This window comes from Oryctolagus cuniculus, chromosome 4 (genome assembly GCF_964237555.1).
Source record: "Oryctolagus cuniculus chromosome 4, mOryCun1.1, whole genome shotgun sequence".
NCBI classification, from domain to species: Eukaryota; Metazoa; Chordata; class Mammalia; order Lagomorpha; family Leporidae; genus Oryctolagus; species Oryctolagus cuniculus.
In genome coordinates, this window is record NC_091435.1 from 32,285,527 (window position 1) to 32,302,822 (window position 17,296).

A 17,296-nucleotide genomic window follows, 5' to 3' on the forward strand; every position below is an offset into this window, starting at 1 on the left:
TGGCTGACATTGTGGTGTAGCATGTTAGGCCTCTGCTTGGGATACTGGCATCCCATGTGGGCTCCGGTTTGATTCTTGGCTGCTGCACGTCGGGTCCAGTTCCCTGCTAATGTGCCTTGGAAGGCAACAGAGGATGGTCCAGGTCCTTGGGCCCCTGCATCCATGTGGGAGACCCAGAAGAGGCTTCTGTCTCCTGGCTTCAACCTGGCCCTGCCCTGGCCACTGTGGCCATTTGAGGAGTGAACCAGCAGATGGAAGATCTCTCTCATGCTCTGTCTCTCCTCTTCTCTCTGTAACTCTGACTTTTAAATACATAAAAAAATACATATTATATCAAAAAGTCTCTTATCATGTTTTATTTCATGCATATCATTCTCAAATGTGGCATCCCAAGAGAGAGGCTTGGTAATAAAATGACACTTGAAGAATAGCCTGTGCTGTGGTTTGACTGTGTTTCTCAAACTTCGTGTATTGGAAACTTGATCCTGAATATGGTGCTGTGGGATGTGCAGCCTAATGGGAAGTGTTGGGTCACAGGGACACTTTCTTTATGAATAGATTAATGCTATTTTTCTGGGACTGGGTTTGATCCACCTCCCCCTACCTTGTGCACCCTCTGACTCGCTCCTGCTCCCTCTCCCCCTTTCCCTCCTCCTCTCCCCTCCCCCCTCTCCCTCCCCCTCCCCCTCTCCCTCCTTCTCTGGACTTTCCCTCTACACTCTTCCCTCTGCCATGGAATAATGCAGCAAGATAGCCCTCACCAGATGCTGGCTCTTTTCCTTGGAGTTCTCAACACTCAGATTTTTGAGGCAATAACTTATGTTCTTCATAAATTACCCAGTCTCAGGAGTATTGTTATAAAAATCACAAATTGGGTTAAGAGATTGTACAGAAATAGATTCTTATTAAATGTACATGAGTGACTCTATTGCCATGAACATAAGAATTCTATACAGGGGCTGGCGCCGTGGCTCCCTTGGTTAATCCTCCTCCTGCGGCGCCGGCATCCCATATGGGCGCTGGGTTCTAGTCCCGGTTCCTCCTCTTCCAGTCCAGCTCTCTGCTGTGGCCCAGGAGGACAGTGGAGGATGGCCCAAGTGCTTGGGCCCTGCACCCCATGGGAGACCAGGAAGAGCACCTGGCTCCTGGCTTTGGATCAGCGCGGTGTGCCAGCCGTAGTGGCCATTTGGGGGGTGAACCAACGGAAGGAAGACCTTTCTCTCTGTCTCTCTCTCTCTCTCACTGTCTAACTCTGCCTATCAAATAAATAAATAATAAAAAAAAGAATTCTCTATATGTGTTCCCAAATCTTGGGGGGGAGGGTCAAGTTGGAAAAAAAAACCATAAATGCTTAATTTTCCATACAAAGGTATAATATACTTAATTGTGATTTCTAGATAGCGTAAGAGAAAAATGAATGAACTTCTTTATATCTGGAAAATAGGATATTAAAGAGCAGCAGTATTCTGAGCAAGAGTCATAAGAAATCACAATCATTCTTCATCAGTTCATTCAGCCTCACATAATTAATTTTTGTTCTGCTTGATCTTGGGTTAGTGGTTTTATGAACCTATCAGTATCTCCATTTGTGCTGAAAATCATTACTCCGTTCAGCAGTATGATCTTAAAACGATTTAAGGAATGCCATCAGAAGCCCGAACACCAGAGTCCCTGTCATAGTCCTTTCCAAGAGATAGCCCCTTCCGGTGAAACCTCGACCTGAGAGCTTTCAGGAACTCAGCAGAGTGGAACAATAACTGTGAATGACAGAATTAAAATGGTCATGGTTAGGGCTCTGAGGAAAGTTCATTACAATGTGATTGATAAGAAAATTTCATTGTCTCTTTATAATACATTTACAGATAATAACTAGAATCATAAAGATAATCTGTGAACTTTATATAATTTCTGACACAGTTATATTAGTGACATATATACCCCTGTAAATACAACCTACGGAAGGCTGACAGTGCTCACTTGACAATGCTTCCCATGCAATTTAGCACATCAAATAATCCTAAGTAGTTTAGCATTTCCCTTTTTACAAGGGGAGAGAACAAATCCTGCAATTTTCCAAGGGCCCTCTCAGGAATTTCAAAGTCTGTTTTAAGTCAAGAAAACTTCATTTAGTGTTTGATTTTTGGAATGTTGTCAAAAGTGTCACAATGTTTGAGCAGTTGACAAAATAAGATCACTGATAACAATGGAACACTTATTTATTCAACTAAAGTTACAATGAAGATTTTTAAAGTACATGTAGGAAGTGACATAATTATCAAAATAAAGAAGGAGCTTCACTTTTAACATTGAGAAGACTTGGTTCTCTTAGAAATTTGAGGATGTGATAAAGACAACATAAAGCACAGGAAATTATGATTTTTTAAGATTTATTTTACTTCTTTGAAAGGCAGAGTCTCTCTCTCTCTCTCTCACACACACACACACACAGAGAGAGAGAGAGAGGGAGAGGGAACGCTTCTGTTGGTTAACTCCCCAAAAAGCTGTGAGCATGCTGGGCCAGGCTGAAGCTGGGAGCCAGGAACGCCTTCCAGGGCTTCCATATGAATAGTAAGAGTACAAGTACTTGTGCCATCTTCTGCTGCCTTCCAGGTGCATTAGCAGGAAGCTAGATGGAAAGTAGACCAGCAGTGTCTGCAATCGGTCCTCCAATAGGGGAGGCTGGTGTCGAAGACTGTGCCTTAATCCATTGTGCCACAGTGCTAGCTCCGAAGCACAGGACATTAGTATAAGTCATGGGATTTTTGTTTCGTAGATGGGTCACTCAAAAGGCAATGAAGAACCTCTTACAATCTCTTAGTCTGAACTTTCAACTGAGAAAGAAAACCAAACTCTAGTTCTGCATCAGTGTATTGTGGATATTGAAGCTCTTTTAAAAACCTTATAATAAATAGATTAGCTCTTAGCCAGCTTTACTATATAAATTCCTCTCTATCTTCTTTCTGTCATCTCTATCTATCTATTTATCTATCTATGTATCCACCTTATCTCTCACTCTTCAACAGACCCCTCATAACTTTATTTATCCGTGTATATTTCGTCCTTTACTTTCCTCTTTCTCATTCTGGAACAACATTTAGACAACCTGTCAGTATCTATTTTAAGACATTATTACTCTTATTTTTGCCTTAACAAAAATATACCCTACATTCCTTGAATATTTTGCGTACAGAGAATCCCCCTCCCACACACAGTCTTATTATTCCTAGCAGTTTCATTTACTTGTATTGATTTAGAATTCTTAACCCTTAGTAACCTCAATTTTCAAAGAAAATGATGAAGCAGATAACTGTGAACAGTCACAAAGCAGCATTTTGTAGAAGACTAGCAAATTTATGAATGCGCCACTTCATAATTTCAGGAGCCACATGCTTACTTATGGAATAGCTGCTCAAAAAAAGAAGAGTATGTTTATTGATAGACCCAAATATCTTTGTAGAAGCTAAGAAGCCAAAAGTAGGTAAATTAAAACATAGGTTTAATAATCAATATTTCATCAAATTTTCATCTCATTTATAAAGTATATAGATACTTAATATCTGTCATGTAATTTATGTAACCTTAAGGTTTAGACTTGCCAAAAATATTTTAGAAAAATTTATTTTGTGTTTTTTTTTTAAAGATTTATTAATTTATTTGAAAGGCAGAGTGACAGAGAGGGAGAGACAGAGAGAGAAATAAACTTCTGTTTACTTCCACAAGAACCTAGAAGAGGGTCTGGCTAATTGTTATCTTGGTGAGGAGGAGTGTTTGCAGGCATGTTACATGACTATGGAATAACTATGGGTGGGAGTATTTATGTCAGGTGTGGTTTGTAATTTTTATTGTAAATCTAATTTCTGCTATTTAATTTTGTCCAGACTCTTCTAGCCTTATCCATCATGCTTTTATCCTTTTCTCAATTTGACCTTTTCATGGGTACAAATAGGATTGTTGTTTAGGGTGGATCTCTCTCAAACCCTTTTAAATAGAGAAGCTTTCTAAATTAAAGATCTGTCATTTGGCCATTGATGATTTAGGATCTCCAAAGTTGTGCCTGTCCAAAATGTGATTCGAATCCAATCAGCCTTTTTATGACTTAACCATGGATAGAAGAGACATCCCCCAAAAGGGTGCAGAAAATGACACCCACATGATATGATCCTAAGTCAGTCCTAAAGATTGCTACAGAGAAAGAAAGAGCTCGAGTCCCTGAAAGCTGGCAGTGATTGGTAGGATGCCAGCCACAAATGAGGTACCCAGGTTACTTAGATTTCTGTCTTCAAGACTCCAAGTTCTGTGCACAGACTGCACAATCTACACCACTGGCAGACAGAAAATCTGGATAGAACATTATCATTAAATCCATGTCAAACTGTTGGGCTCAAAACTAGGCAAATAGGACCTAATGGCTTTTTCTGGGAGAGAAAGAATTTATAATAACAGTGTTGAAACTGAGAGTCACAATACCACAGGAATTATTCACTATCAGTGGTTTTTTTCTGTTAATCTAATCTTGGAAAGTCAAAAGACAAGGAGAGGCTCTTACTGTCTACACTCAGCTGGACAGCATGCAGAGAGCAGGGAGTCTGGCTGGTAAGGATGTTTATCTTTCCTGTCTTGATCGAGGTCTTGAGATCTTAGCCACAGCCTTCAGAGTGATGGGGAGTGCCAACCTTCCTATCTTACTGCCATACTGCTAGAGAAGGAAACTGTATCACTGCAGATTAAACCGACAAAAGAGAGATTAGCAGGAGAAGTAAAAAAACAAAGCTTGTTTATAATCTTAGGGGAGTCCATAGAATATTTGGCTCACAAAATTACTTATATGAGGTGCTTAGATACTTGAAGGGGAAAGGAGAGGAGACTAAAGTCTTGAATGGGAAGAACACATGCTTTTATTTAGGAACGATCAATGGATTGGTAGGGGAGCAAATGGGACCTAAGAATATTTGTGGCAGTGTTGTTTATGCAAGGACAAGTTATCTCTTTTCAGCTTCTTTGTGCCGAAAATTCTCCTAGAGAGGGAATTTGTGATAGCTGAATTCTTACAGGAAACTCTGCTTTTAGGGAGATAAAAAGAATTCAGAAAAGACTCTTGAAAATGATATTTTCTGGGTATCTCCATATATACACCTGAACTTCCACGTTTGCCTGAAATCTTACACTAATGACAGTGATGCTTGGTATACTAAATATAGCATAGAGAATGAACTTACTAAATGGGGTAGTCGAACTAAGACTACTTATGTTTTATATGTAAAATCTTATTTGAAAGGCAGAGAGAGAGAGAATGAATCTTCCATCTTCTGGTTCACTACCCAAATGTCCTTGATGGGTGGGGCCTAGCCGTGTCAAAGTTCCATCAGGTCTCTCACATGGATGGTAAGAAGCCAAGTACTTGGGCCATTAGCTGCTGCATCTTGAGCACCTTAGCAGGAAGCTGTATCCGAAGCAGAGGTGGGACTTAAACCCATGCACACCAATATGGGATGTGGGTGTCCCAAATGGCAGCTTAATATGCTGTGCCACAACACCTGCCACTATATTTGTTTAGTTTTAAAGCATTATTTGCTGTAGGAATACATGAAGGAAATCAGGACTCTTGGCTTACATTTCAGTTCTTCACAAAACTGTACAGTCCTGAATCTTCTCTCTGGATTTGCTTTTTCCTTATGTGAAATGAGGGTGACAACAGCCTCCTTACAGGGTTGCTGAGATATAATGAAATGAAGAAGATGAAAGAGGTTGGCACACTGCTTGGTGCATTCCATAAATTTCACTTGAACCTATGTCTTCTTGAATCCAACTTCTCGTGACAGCAATTAACTAACCTCCTTATATTTTCTCCTTGTTTCCATTCAATCCCTTCCACACTTTTAACACCATTTTAATCACAGCAGAGATGCAATAGTGTATTCTATTTTTTTCCCACTGAACATTACCTGATGTATCTTTAAAATGAATTAGCACTGTGTTATCCCCTGTAAGGTCACGATGCCATGTTGTCACTAAAAATTAGTCAAGTGGAATCACACAGTCGTTTGCAAGCACTAGATGTTTGTTTGGCAAGGTAGAAGCTTATACTTTTAGATCATAAATTAATGACTAAGTTAATCTTCCTTTTTTAATTAAGAAAAGTCAACCAAGCATAAATATTGATTAAACAGATGAGGTAGCAAAAGCAGAATATAGGTAATATATGTTACAAAAATTACTTAGCCTGTATGTCTCCATGAATAGTAAAGAAGAAATCAAGGTGATTATCTAAAATATATAGGCATCAAATCTAACAAAGCAATGTTTTAACCTCAGATAACCACATCTGCACCTTTTTTGCATGAATTATTTGTTTAATTGTTTTAATAATCCATTTAGCTCTTTGAAATTTTTTCTGAACCTTGGTTCAGTCATAAAAATGAATGTTTTCACTCTTACTATTTTATACTTGTATTTAGAAGACAAACGACAGAATGACTACTGAGCTCTTTATATGAGATGTTGAAAATAAAGGCAAAATGCAAAAATAAAATTTCAAACTACCTCATATTATTTTGAATGGGAGTCTCCTGTTGGTCTCCATGAATATTTCTTAGTTTTAGGAAAAATCTTAGGAAACTAGCATCTCAAATTATTTTTATGGTGTATAAATTCATCTGCGGTTCTCCCAAAGGAGTTATCTTTAGATAATAATCTATATTGAAATTCAGATTTTTTTTTTCAGGTTAAAGATTAAACCAAGTGAAAGTGCTGTCTCTCATTTGTCTTCCCAAACCTGTTTGAATTTGGTGCCTTGTAATTTGAGTCTCTGTGGAAATCTTTGCTTTTTTCTCTCTTCACATTCCTGCTGCTCTAATAGTCAAAGAGGAAAGGGTATAATGTTTGTTGTAAAAATGCCAAACATAAATTGAACCACTTAATAGGTTCAATCCTAAAGAAAAGGAGTAAGATAATGGAGGCGCATTGTTCCTCTCAGAGAACAAAACAGCCTGTACTCCATTTGTATTCTACTCCCTTTGGTAAGTACTCTTTTCCTCTTGCGTTGGCTGTTTATGTTCAAACATCTAAATGCGTTTATCAGATTGCCTTTAGAGACTGCCTGCCTGTGAGGACTGGGATTTGCATTCACTTTCAAAGATCACAGGATCTTGTTATAGAAAACATTCACACTGCTAGGGAAAGCTGGAGTCTACACTTAAAGTATGCAAGTGTCACTTGGATTCTAAGCTCTGCAATAAGGAGGACATATGGCTATGCTCCTTCTGTTCCTCGTATTCCCACCATCTGAAAACCTGCAGAAATTTTCTTAGCAAGTAACCAAACACTACAGAGTCCAATGAAACTTCACTGGATTTATCCACCACTGATTAAACAATACAAAACAACCTAAACGTACTGAACTTTGGTTTAGAATCAGCAGTTCTGTAATACAAACTTGGAGGAAGTCAAGAGAACCTTTGCAAAATTTCTAAGAAAATGCAATTGCATACAATGTTTTGCGGGATATCTATTTCTGACTTGCTCATTACTTGACTGTAGACTTCTCTACCCAGGCTAGTTCTGATCAGTTCATATCAATTCATGAGAATTTCATTATATATTTTTCTGTGAAGAACATCATTTTCCCTGTATTCATGAAACTGATTTCTTTGTTTTCCCTTAAATTTTCACTCAGATATCACTGAGATACAGCATTTCTACTCATGTAGCTCTCACCCTGCCTTGGTATTTTATCCTTAGCTCTTACCAGTCATTTGACATACTGTATATTGATTAGCCTCTCACCTCCATTAGAACGTAAACCTAATGAAAGCAGAGAATTTCATAATTTTGCCCATTCTGCTGTCCTAATGCCTCCAAAGCCTCTGGCATATGGAAAGTACACAAGATATGTGAAGTGAAGGATTAAATGGAATTTACTTGACTCTCATGTAAAACGTTGCCCAAAGAAATGATATACATTGATAAATATCTGGTGAAATGTTGACACAATCAGTAAAAGAACATTTTATTTTCATTTGTATATTTTAAATATATTTGTTGATGTTTTACTTCATTTTCTTGTGTTTTGTTTTGGCTGGGCATCACATGTAGGCATTCAGCTAGGAGGCTGCACGCTGACTAATGAGAAAGAGATAGAGATCTAGCCCGGCAATATTCATACATCTATATGCATTAATTTTTCTCTAGTGACACTTTAATATATTTTGGTGAAGATATTTCCAAGATAATGAAGATATGTTGAGAGAGCATTGAAAGTGATGAGTCTTTTTTTCCATTATCAAAGATAAATACAGGTGTGTAATATATGCAGAACACTGAAAATAGGAAAAGAAAATGAGAGAATCTCTAGTAATGAAAAGAAATTAAAGCTCTCCAATAATTTAAAGAAAGGCCAGACTGAAAACATAAATCTGTAGATTCAGCAAGGATATGGAATGAGTGGACCAATGGCTTTCAGGATGTGGTTCAATTTGAAAAAAATATTATTTCTATTGCCAAGTATGGTTCATGGTTTAACAACCATTTCATCTTCAGTCTAATCATAAGAGCCAAATTCTGGCTCTATATATTCTGATGTGAGGAATGATTTATTCTTAGCTTATCTGTGAGATTTTTAAAAAGATTTATTTATGTATTTGAAAGGAAAAGTTACAAAGTAGGGGAGGGGAGAGAGAGAGAGCCATCTTCCATCCTTTGGTTCATTCCCCAAATGACCGAAACTGCTGGGGCTGCCCCAGGCTGAAGCCAGGGGGCCCAGAACTCCTTCTGGGTTGCCATGTGGGTGCCAGGGGCCCAAGCACTTGGACCATCTTCTGCCTTTCCACGTGCATTAGCAGGGAGGTGGATTGGAAGTAGAACAGCTGGGCCTCAAACCAACATTTCAATATGGGATGTTGGTGTTGCAGGCAGTGACTTAAACCACAGTGCTGAAACATCAGGCCCTTTCTGTGTGGTTCTAACCATAGTATCATGGAAGGGTAGTCAAAGTAAAGGAGAGTTTAGCATATTTGTATTAGGCCCTATACTACACACTAAAATGTCCAGGCATCATTTACAATAAATAGCATAAAAACCACTTAATTCAAGAGTGCTTTGGACTCTGTCAAATGATCAAAAAAGGTATCAACTCTTTTATAGTACAGTCATGATTGTCAGGCGAAGGGTATGTAATTATGAGTTTTTATCAGCAGGAACTCCTGAAACACAAGGTAGGGGAGAATCTGGACAGGTCATTTCAAAGCTGGAACAAAAGTGAATGAAAATAGCAATATCACCAGGTTTAAGGACTGAGCCTTAAAGAATAGCTTTCATTGATCAATTTCTTTTGAAATTTGCTCAAGAGGTAGGAAATTGAATTAGAAGATATTTTCAAATACTGGTTATGCAACAGCAATATCAGGGCAAATTGATCATGTAGTTTATACCCAAGAATATTTTTTTTAAGATTTATTTTATTTATTTGAAAGAGTTACAGAGAGAGGTAGAGACAGAAGAGAGTTCTTCCATTCACTGGTTCATTCCCCAGGTGGCCGCAACAGCCGAGCTGCGCTGATCTGAAGCTAGGAGCCAGGAGCCAGGAGCCAGGAGCCAGGAGCCAGGAGCCAGGAGCTTCCTCTGGTCTCCCACATGGGTGCAGGGACCCAATGACTTGGGCCATCTTCTACTGGTATCCCAGGCCACAGCAGAGAGCTGGATGGGAGGAGGAGCAGCCAGGACTAGAACCGGTGCCCATATGCGATGTGGGAGCTTCAGGCCAGGGCTTTAACCTGCTGCACCACAGCGCCGGCCCCTACCCAAGGATATTGATGATTAAAATCAGCTATTTTATCTGTATGTTAAATTGGGTAGTAGTTGCTAATACAAATAATAAACAGAGTAGATCATTCTATATTTGTAGTTCTGTTATATATTTGGTTTGACTTATTATACAGTGAAATTTCTCTTTTCTTCCTAAACATTCAAAGGTTGGGCTGTTTAATGCCATCACTAATGAGTTGGTATCCAATTATTTTGGTTGAACTAAATGAATGCAGAACTCTTCCCTTATTCATTCTTTGACTTTCCACAGTCTGTTATTTGTGGTCAACCATGGCCCAAAAAATATCAAATTGCAAATTTCAGAAATAATTCATGAGAATTAAATTGCACACCATTCTTAGTAGTGTCACGACAACTCATGCCATCCTGCTCCATCCAGCTCTGGACATGAATCATCCCTTTGTCCAGTGTATCCATGCTGTGTACAGACCCACCTGCTAGACACATAGTAGTCATTTCAGTCTTCACCAGGACTGTCAAGGTATTCAAGTGCTTGAATTCAGGTAACACTGACAGTAACCTAATGCGACATCACAATGCCTATATCATTTGATTCACTTCATAAACTCACATGAGCATTGTATTATCTCATAATCATTATGATTAGAAGGGTGAGAATGATACAAGATATTTTGAGAAAGAGTGACGGGCCATATTTACATAACTTGCATTGCAGTGTGTTGACATGCTTGTCTTATTTTGTATTCATTATTGTTATGAATCTTTATTTAAACTCTGTCATAAGTATGTATGTATAGGATAAAACATACTATATAAGAGAAACTCAAAATTTATGGAAAATGGATTTAAAGGATGTTTCTTTTTATACAGAAATTGAAATTTTTACATAGTACTTACGTTCCACAAGCTTTCTGAAAAACTTTATTTATATGGGGCTCAGTATTTTTACATGGATTTGTGTAAACACTGGAGATCTTGGAATGTGTCCTGCTCAGATAAGGGGAATTGCTATAGTCATAGAAGTAGAGAGACAAATAAGGAAGCAAACAGGTGTAGAGGCAGAGGCACAAGTCTGCATTGTGGCCCTTGTCGTTGAGCTGATATTTACATCAGGAGTGGGATCGCTCAGTACCATTCCAGATAACAACTACATAAGTGGCCTTCTACTGAAAAATTGTCTACTTAATCACATGAGGAAAGGAACAAAAAGTCACAAAATCAAGTCAGTAGGCTTTTCAAAACTCTGCAGGCAAAGTTGTCATATTCAATAGGAATTCATTTGTACGTTTAACAAGATTGTTACAAGTCTTGATGTCACTCCCTGAAGAGACCCTCTATACATGTGTCTGCCTACAAGTCTCTCCATCATTTTTTGTAGATTTGCCCAGGCTTTGGTTCTTCTTCTTAGTAACAGAGAATGCTATAGATATAAACTGACATAGGACAATGCCAGTCTCATTGAGCTGTACCCAGTGTTTCAATTTTCTTTAGTTCAAATTCTCCCAACATGGTCAACTACCAAAAGTAAACTTAAAACATGTAAAAATTGTTCTGAAATACAATATGTAATTTCTTATAATATGTAAGAGAACTTATTCTTTTGTTTTTCCAATATGATATTTAACTAGTATAATATTTCTTTTTTGAGATAATTTTAATGTAATTATACTGTTTATTGGAAGGTATATACAGAATATAAAATAGAATACAAAATATAATTAGAACTCAGTGAACTTCCAATATAGTTTTCTCTAACATCACATATGAAAAGGAAAAAAAATCAAATCAATATAAAAGCTTGTTTTCCTGAAACACCATCTGTTATTTTTGTTTGAATTATGCTTAGTGCTCTAAAGGTTATGGATGCTCTGTAGTAATTAGCATGATTGTGGGAAATGTTGTTACTTCTATGTATGGGACTTCCCTGATTATACAACTATAAAGTTCCAGAATGATTTTTTTAAAAAAAATCAGATGTGTGGCTAATTTTTTTGCCTCTTCTATAATACAGGCAATACAATATTTGTCAGTTTGCTTTCTCTGAAATGCAAATAAAGCAAAAGCATGTATTGCATATTGTCCATGTAATTGTTTTCTTTACACTATATATATATATATATATATATGGACTTTGAAAAAAAGTGGTCATCAAATTGTTATCAAATATCTACAAATTCAATTGATTTTTCTAAATGAGGGAAATTAATTTTCTTCTTAATTATAAGAGATTTATATTCTCTTCCCCAAAAGGGGATAAACAAATTAAGTGTATTATATATGGTATACCTATCAGTAAATCGTCTGTATATTATTTTACTAGCTATAGAGCAAGGCTAAAAGAGTTGTCCAAAATATTTAATTTTATGGCATATAGTTATGGATATTTTATCTGGATATTGAGATTCATAATTTTTGAGCATAGCTCTTGTAATATATAACTAAAAAACAAAACTAATACATAGACCAAAGGCACTCATAGTTGGTCTTTTATTCTGACTATATTTTTCTTGTACCTGGAAATTCAAAAAACTCTGCAGGGCACAGCAGTCGTCTGGTGATGAACTTCATCAGACTCAGTGCTATGTCACTGGGCACTATGGTCAGTGTCAGGGATTGCCACCTGGTTAATTCATCTAATGGTAATGATGATAATAACATGAAGTGTACACTCAGTATGTACTGAGTGCTTTACATAAATTAACTCATTCAATGATGACAACACACTCCTTTTGCGGGTACTGTTTTTATCTCTATTTCATAGGTAAGGAAACTGAAATCAGATACTCCATGGTTCGGGGGAAGTAAAGAGGCAGATCTGAACCCAGGCAAAAGCAGGCACCTACCAAAAGCAGGCAGCTGAACACTGCCTTTTGATCATTTGGATGGTCAAACTTTACATTGGATAGCTAGCATATAAATGAAGGCTCAGACTCAAAAATAATAGCAGGTTCTTCTTCTTTTTTTTTTTTTTTTGACAGGCAGAGTGGACAGTGAGAGAGAGAGACAGAGAGAAAGGTCTTCTTTTGCCGTTGGTTCACCCTCCAATGGCCGCCGCGGCCGGCGTGCTGTGGCCGGCGCACCGTGCTGATCCGATGGCAGGAGCCAGGTACTTATCCTGGTCTCCCATGGGGTGCAGGGCCCAAGCACTTGGGCCATCCTCCACTGCACTCCCTGGCCACAGCAGAGAGCTGGCCTGGAAGAGGGGCAACCGGGACAGAATCCGGTGCCCTGACCGGGACTAGAACCTGGTGTGCCGGCGCCGCAAGGTGGAGGATTAGCCTAGTGAGCCGCGGCGCCGGCCAAATAGCAGGTTCTTACATGGTACCTGCTCTGCACAAGGCACTTTAAATATATCAAGTCATCTATTTTCAACACACTCCCAAGAGTTAGATATACCTGTTATTTTTAGAGTTTTATTAATTATTTGAAAGGCAGAATTATAGAGAAAGAGGGAGAGGCAGAGAGAGAGAGAGAGAGAGAGCGTGCTTTCATCTGGTGATTCACTCTCCAAATGGTTGCAATGGCCCAGGTAGGACCAGGCCCAAAATGAGGAACCTGAGCTACATCCAGGTCTCCCATGTGGGTGGCAGTGGTCCAAACACTTTGGACATTTTCCACTGCTTTCCCAGGTGCATTAGCAGGAAGCTGGATGAGAAGTAGCAGCTGGGACTTGAACCCACACTCATACGGAGTGTTGGCTTATATGGGATGCAGGTGTTGCATGTGGTGGTTTAACTCACTGTGCCACAACACCAGGCCCAAGGTAGATACGCCTTTTATTTCTACTTCATAACTGCAGAACCTGAGGCACAGGGAAATTTGTCTACAATTACTATTGTAATAGAAGCAGACTTTGAACTTGGTCTGACTGAAGAATTTATGTTCTTTCCCATTATGGGATATTGTGTTCTGTTCTGTAGACTTAAGATCTTAAGTAATATGTAAGAAAACTCAGGTATGGTAGCTATGTAAAAGAAAAGGAGGAGGAGGAAACATAAAAATGTCTATTAAAAGTTAAGATTCAACAAACATGGAATAAATTTGTAAACTTTTGAATAAATGACAATAATGGACACTCAAAAATTTAATCTGCATCGATTCACTTGTTTTAGTTAGTACTTGTTATGTGTGGAATAACTCCTAATTCATATGTTGAAGTCCTAACCCCTACTACTTCTTAATATGACCTTATTTGGAGATAAGAGTCTTTACAGAGGTAATCAAGTTAAAGTGATGCTATGAGGGTTGACCTTAATGCAATGTGACAGTATACTCAAAAAGGAGGAAATCTGGACACAGACAGGGAAGGTAATGTAAAGAGATAAAGGGGGAAGAAGGCTATTCACAAGGCAGAGAGAAGGCCTGGAACTGACAGTTCTTAGAAAAAAATAACAACCTTGCAACCACCTTCTAAAATAATATAACTATTTGCAGACCTGTAGCCTCCACTGTAAGGCAATAAATTTCTGCTCTTATTTAAGCTATCCAGCTTGTGGTACTGTTATAACAACCCTAGCAAACTAATATAGCACTCAAGATTAAAATGAGCAGAGGGGCAGGTGTTTGGTAAACGCTAAGACACTGCTTGCATGTCTGCATCCCATATCAGAGTGTCTGGTTGCAACCTGATGCCTCTGCTTTCAATTTAGATTCCTGCTAACTTGCAGCAGGAAGATAGCAGATGGTGGCAAAGTACTTTGGTCCCTGCCACCCAAGTAGGAGACCTGGAATAGAGTTCCAGGCTCTTGGCTTCAGTCTGGCAAAGCTCTCTGGCTATTGCAGTCATTTGGGGAGTGAATCAGCAGATGGAAGATCTCTCTCTTTCTGTCTCTATCTTTCAAGTAAAGTGAAAGTCAATAAATTTCTTAAAAATTAGCAGAAAATAATTTTTAAATAGCCAGACTGAAATGCCAGAAATTAATGAAAAGGTCCAGGACAACTCATGGACTCCAGGAAAGTCTAGCTAGCCTTTTAGTACTCATATAGGTAGCCATCATCCAAAAAAAAAAAAAAAAAAAACAAAGCAGGCTGAGCTTTCAATATTTCACAGGGAACTCCTATCTGACTATTTTGAACTGCAACACTACTCTTCTTCCACTTTCAGACTCCAATCAAAACACTGGCTCTTCTTGGGTCTGCAGCCTTTTGCCTTTCAGCCTGGAATTTATATCATTGACTCTCCTGATTCTCATGCATGTGAACCCACAGTAGAAGTACACATTGACTGTACTGGGTCTCCAACTTTCTGATTCTAGATCTTGGGGCTTGGCAGCCTCCATAGTCAGTGAGTTAATTCCTCACAATAAATCGCTTTCTATGTATGCACCCATTAGTTCTTTAAGTAAAGCTCAGTGTCAGAGCCTGCTGTATAGCATATCAAGTATTTACACTTCCTAATTGGGCCAAACTGAAATGAGTACATTGTAGACTCTCGAAAGGACTTATTACATGGAGAAAAAAATGAAAGAGTAGTTACAACTTCTGTGATAAAGTGCCATTTAAGAAAAGAAATCTTTGCTTCAACCTGTTTATTCTATTTTGAAACTGGATTAGGGTAAAACTCTCATGTTAGCCATCAGTAGTACATTCGAGAACGGTGAATAGACTATCATTTAAAGTTGGATTTTTTTTAGATTTGTTTACTTGAGAGGCAATTACAGAGAAAGAAAGTGACACAGACAGGTCTCCGATTCACTGTTCACTCCCCAAATGGCCCCTATGGCAGGAGCTGGGGCTATCCACAGCAGCCCAGAGCCAGGAGTCTCTTCTGAGTCTCCAGAGTGGGTGCAGGGGTCCAAGCACTTGGGCCACTTTCTGCTGCTTTCCCAGGCTATTAGCAGAGCTGGATTAGAAGAGGTGCATCCTGCACAGGAACCAGAGCGCCCATGGGAATCCAGCGCTGCAGAGAATGGCTTAGCCTACCGCGGGGCAGCATCCGCCAAAAATGGTGGATGTTTAGTGACAGAAAATGGCATGTGCAGAGTGCGGGGCAAGGACTTGGCACTTTTGCAGGGGGCGGTACTGGAAGCGGAAGCCGTGTGTGCTACATCCTCCACCGGAAGCGGAAGCAGTGTGCGCCTACATCTTCCGGAAGGCGAGTGGTAGGCTGGAGTCGTTGCTTTGTGTCCCACCCGGCGGACATGAATCCGTTAACCAAGGTGAAGCTGGTGAGAGAGTTGAGTGAAAGGGAAGCTGGCATGGTGCCACCTAAGGTGTCCTGGCACTCCATGTACCGGGACAGCGCTTGGGTCTTCGTGGGAGGGCTTCCGTATGAACTGACTGAAGGAGATATACTCTGTGTGTTCTCGCAGTACGGGGAGATCGTTAACATTCATCTCGTGCGGGATAAGAAGACAGGGAAGTCTAGGGGGTTTGGTTTCATCTGCTATGAAGATCAGAGGAGTACAGTTTTGGCCGTTGACAATTTTAATGGAATCAAGATCAAGGGAAGAACTATCCGGGTAGATCACGCGAGCAACTACCGCCCGCCTCGGGATTCAGAGGACGTAGACGACGTCACCAGGGAGCTGCGGGAGAAGGGCTGCGGGCCCCAGGTCCCCTCAGCGAGTTCATCTGGAGGCTGCAGGAACGAAGCGCTGCCACCGCAGCCCAAGCTAGAAAAAGGGAAGGGAGAAGACCAACGGGAGGACTGCTCTAGGAGTTACGGAAGTGAGGGCCAGGCGATGCCGCGACAGAGACCTGATTTCCAAAGGGAAAGACGCCCCAGGAACCAGTGAACATACCAAGGTAAAGTTGGAGTCTAAAGAGGGCAGAAGTCCCAACCAAGGCGCCCCGTGGGAGGATCCAGATTCTGGGACCCGCTCAAAGCAGAAGTTGGAGAGGCAAAGGCAGAGTTCAGACACATCATAGCCCATTGAAGGCACAGCTACACCAGTTTCCCAATCCCTGTGACCACAGGCCAGAACAGGGTGCTCAGATCCTCATTCTGAGATGAAGTGTGCTATTTAAAATAGTTTGTGGGTTGAAACCTGTTATTAACTTTATAGTTACTTTTTTAAAAAAAGTTGGAGGCATAATTTTTCTTAGGATGTGAACATTTTTTTTTCCTACAACTGTTCAAAATTTCATCTATAGTGGAAATTACATTACAGTATTTGCATGGCTCTTTTGGTAAACCTCTTGAAATTGTGGTGCCTAAGATTTTAAGAATGGCTCCATGTAGTGGTTCACCATGTTGTCACTCCCTCCTATAGGGTTCTGCTTTCATATTGTCATTTTCTGTGTAACAGGATGTGTAAAAGGTTAGGAGCTCTGTCCTGGGTCATCTCTTTATTCTTTCATGCTTCTAATTATCTTAGGCCATGATGAGAGAAGGCCAGTGTGCATTGTGGTAACTTACTGCTATCATACAATTTAAAAAGGCTTTTTTTTTTTTTTTTAAGTTTTCACCCAACTGTATCTTTATCTAGTGATAAAGTCAAGAACAAAGAATATGGAAAGCAGTATCAGTTGAAATACATGACTGGCCAGTGCCTTGGCTCACTAGGCTAATCCT

General features: G+C 39.5%; 1 protein-coding gene across 8 annotated transcripts in view; it reads left to right on the forward strand.

Annotated features, from left to right (window-relative positions):
• The first annotated feature begins 258 nt into the window (after positions 1 to 258).
• LOC100347331 (RNA-binding motif protein, X-linked 2) overlaps positions 259 to 17,296 on the forward strand; it is a 177,775-nt gene continuing 160,737 nt past the window's right edge. For 6 of the 8 annotated variants that reach the window (XR_011387782.1, XR_011387783.1, XR_011387784.1 and 3 more), the window contains exon 1: positions 259 to 16,527. Coding sequence is in view for 2 of the 8 variants with exons in the window: in XM_051859457.2 (XP_051715417.2) it covers positions 15,666 to 16,517 (852 nt within the window). In the remaining 6 variants the exon portion in view is untranslated. The remainder of the gene's footprint in view (positions 16,528 to 17,296) is intronic. The other 2 variants (XM_051859457.2, XM_051859456.2) reach the window with 2 other exon arrangements.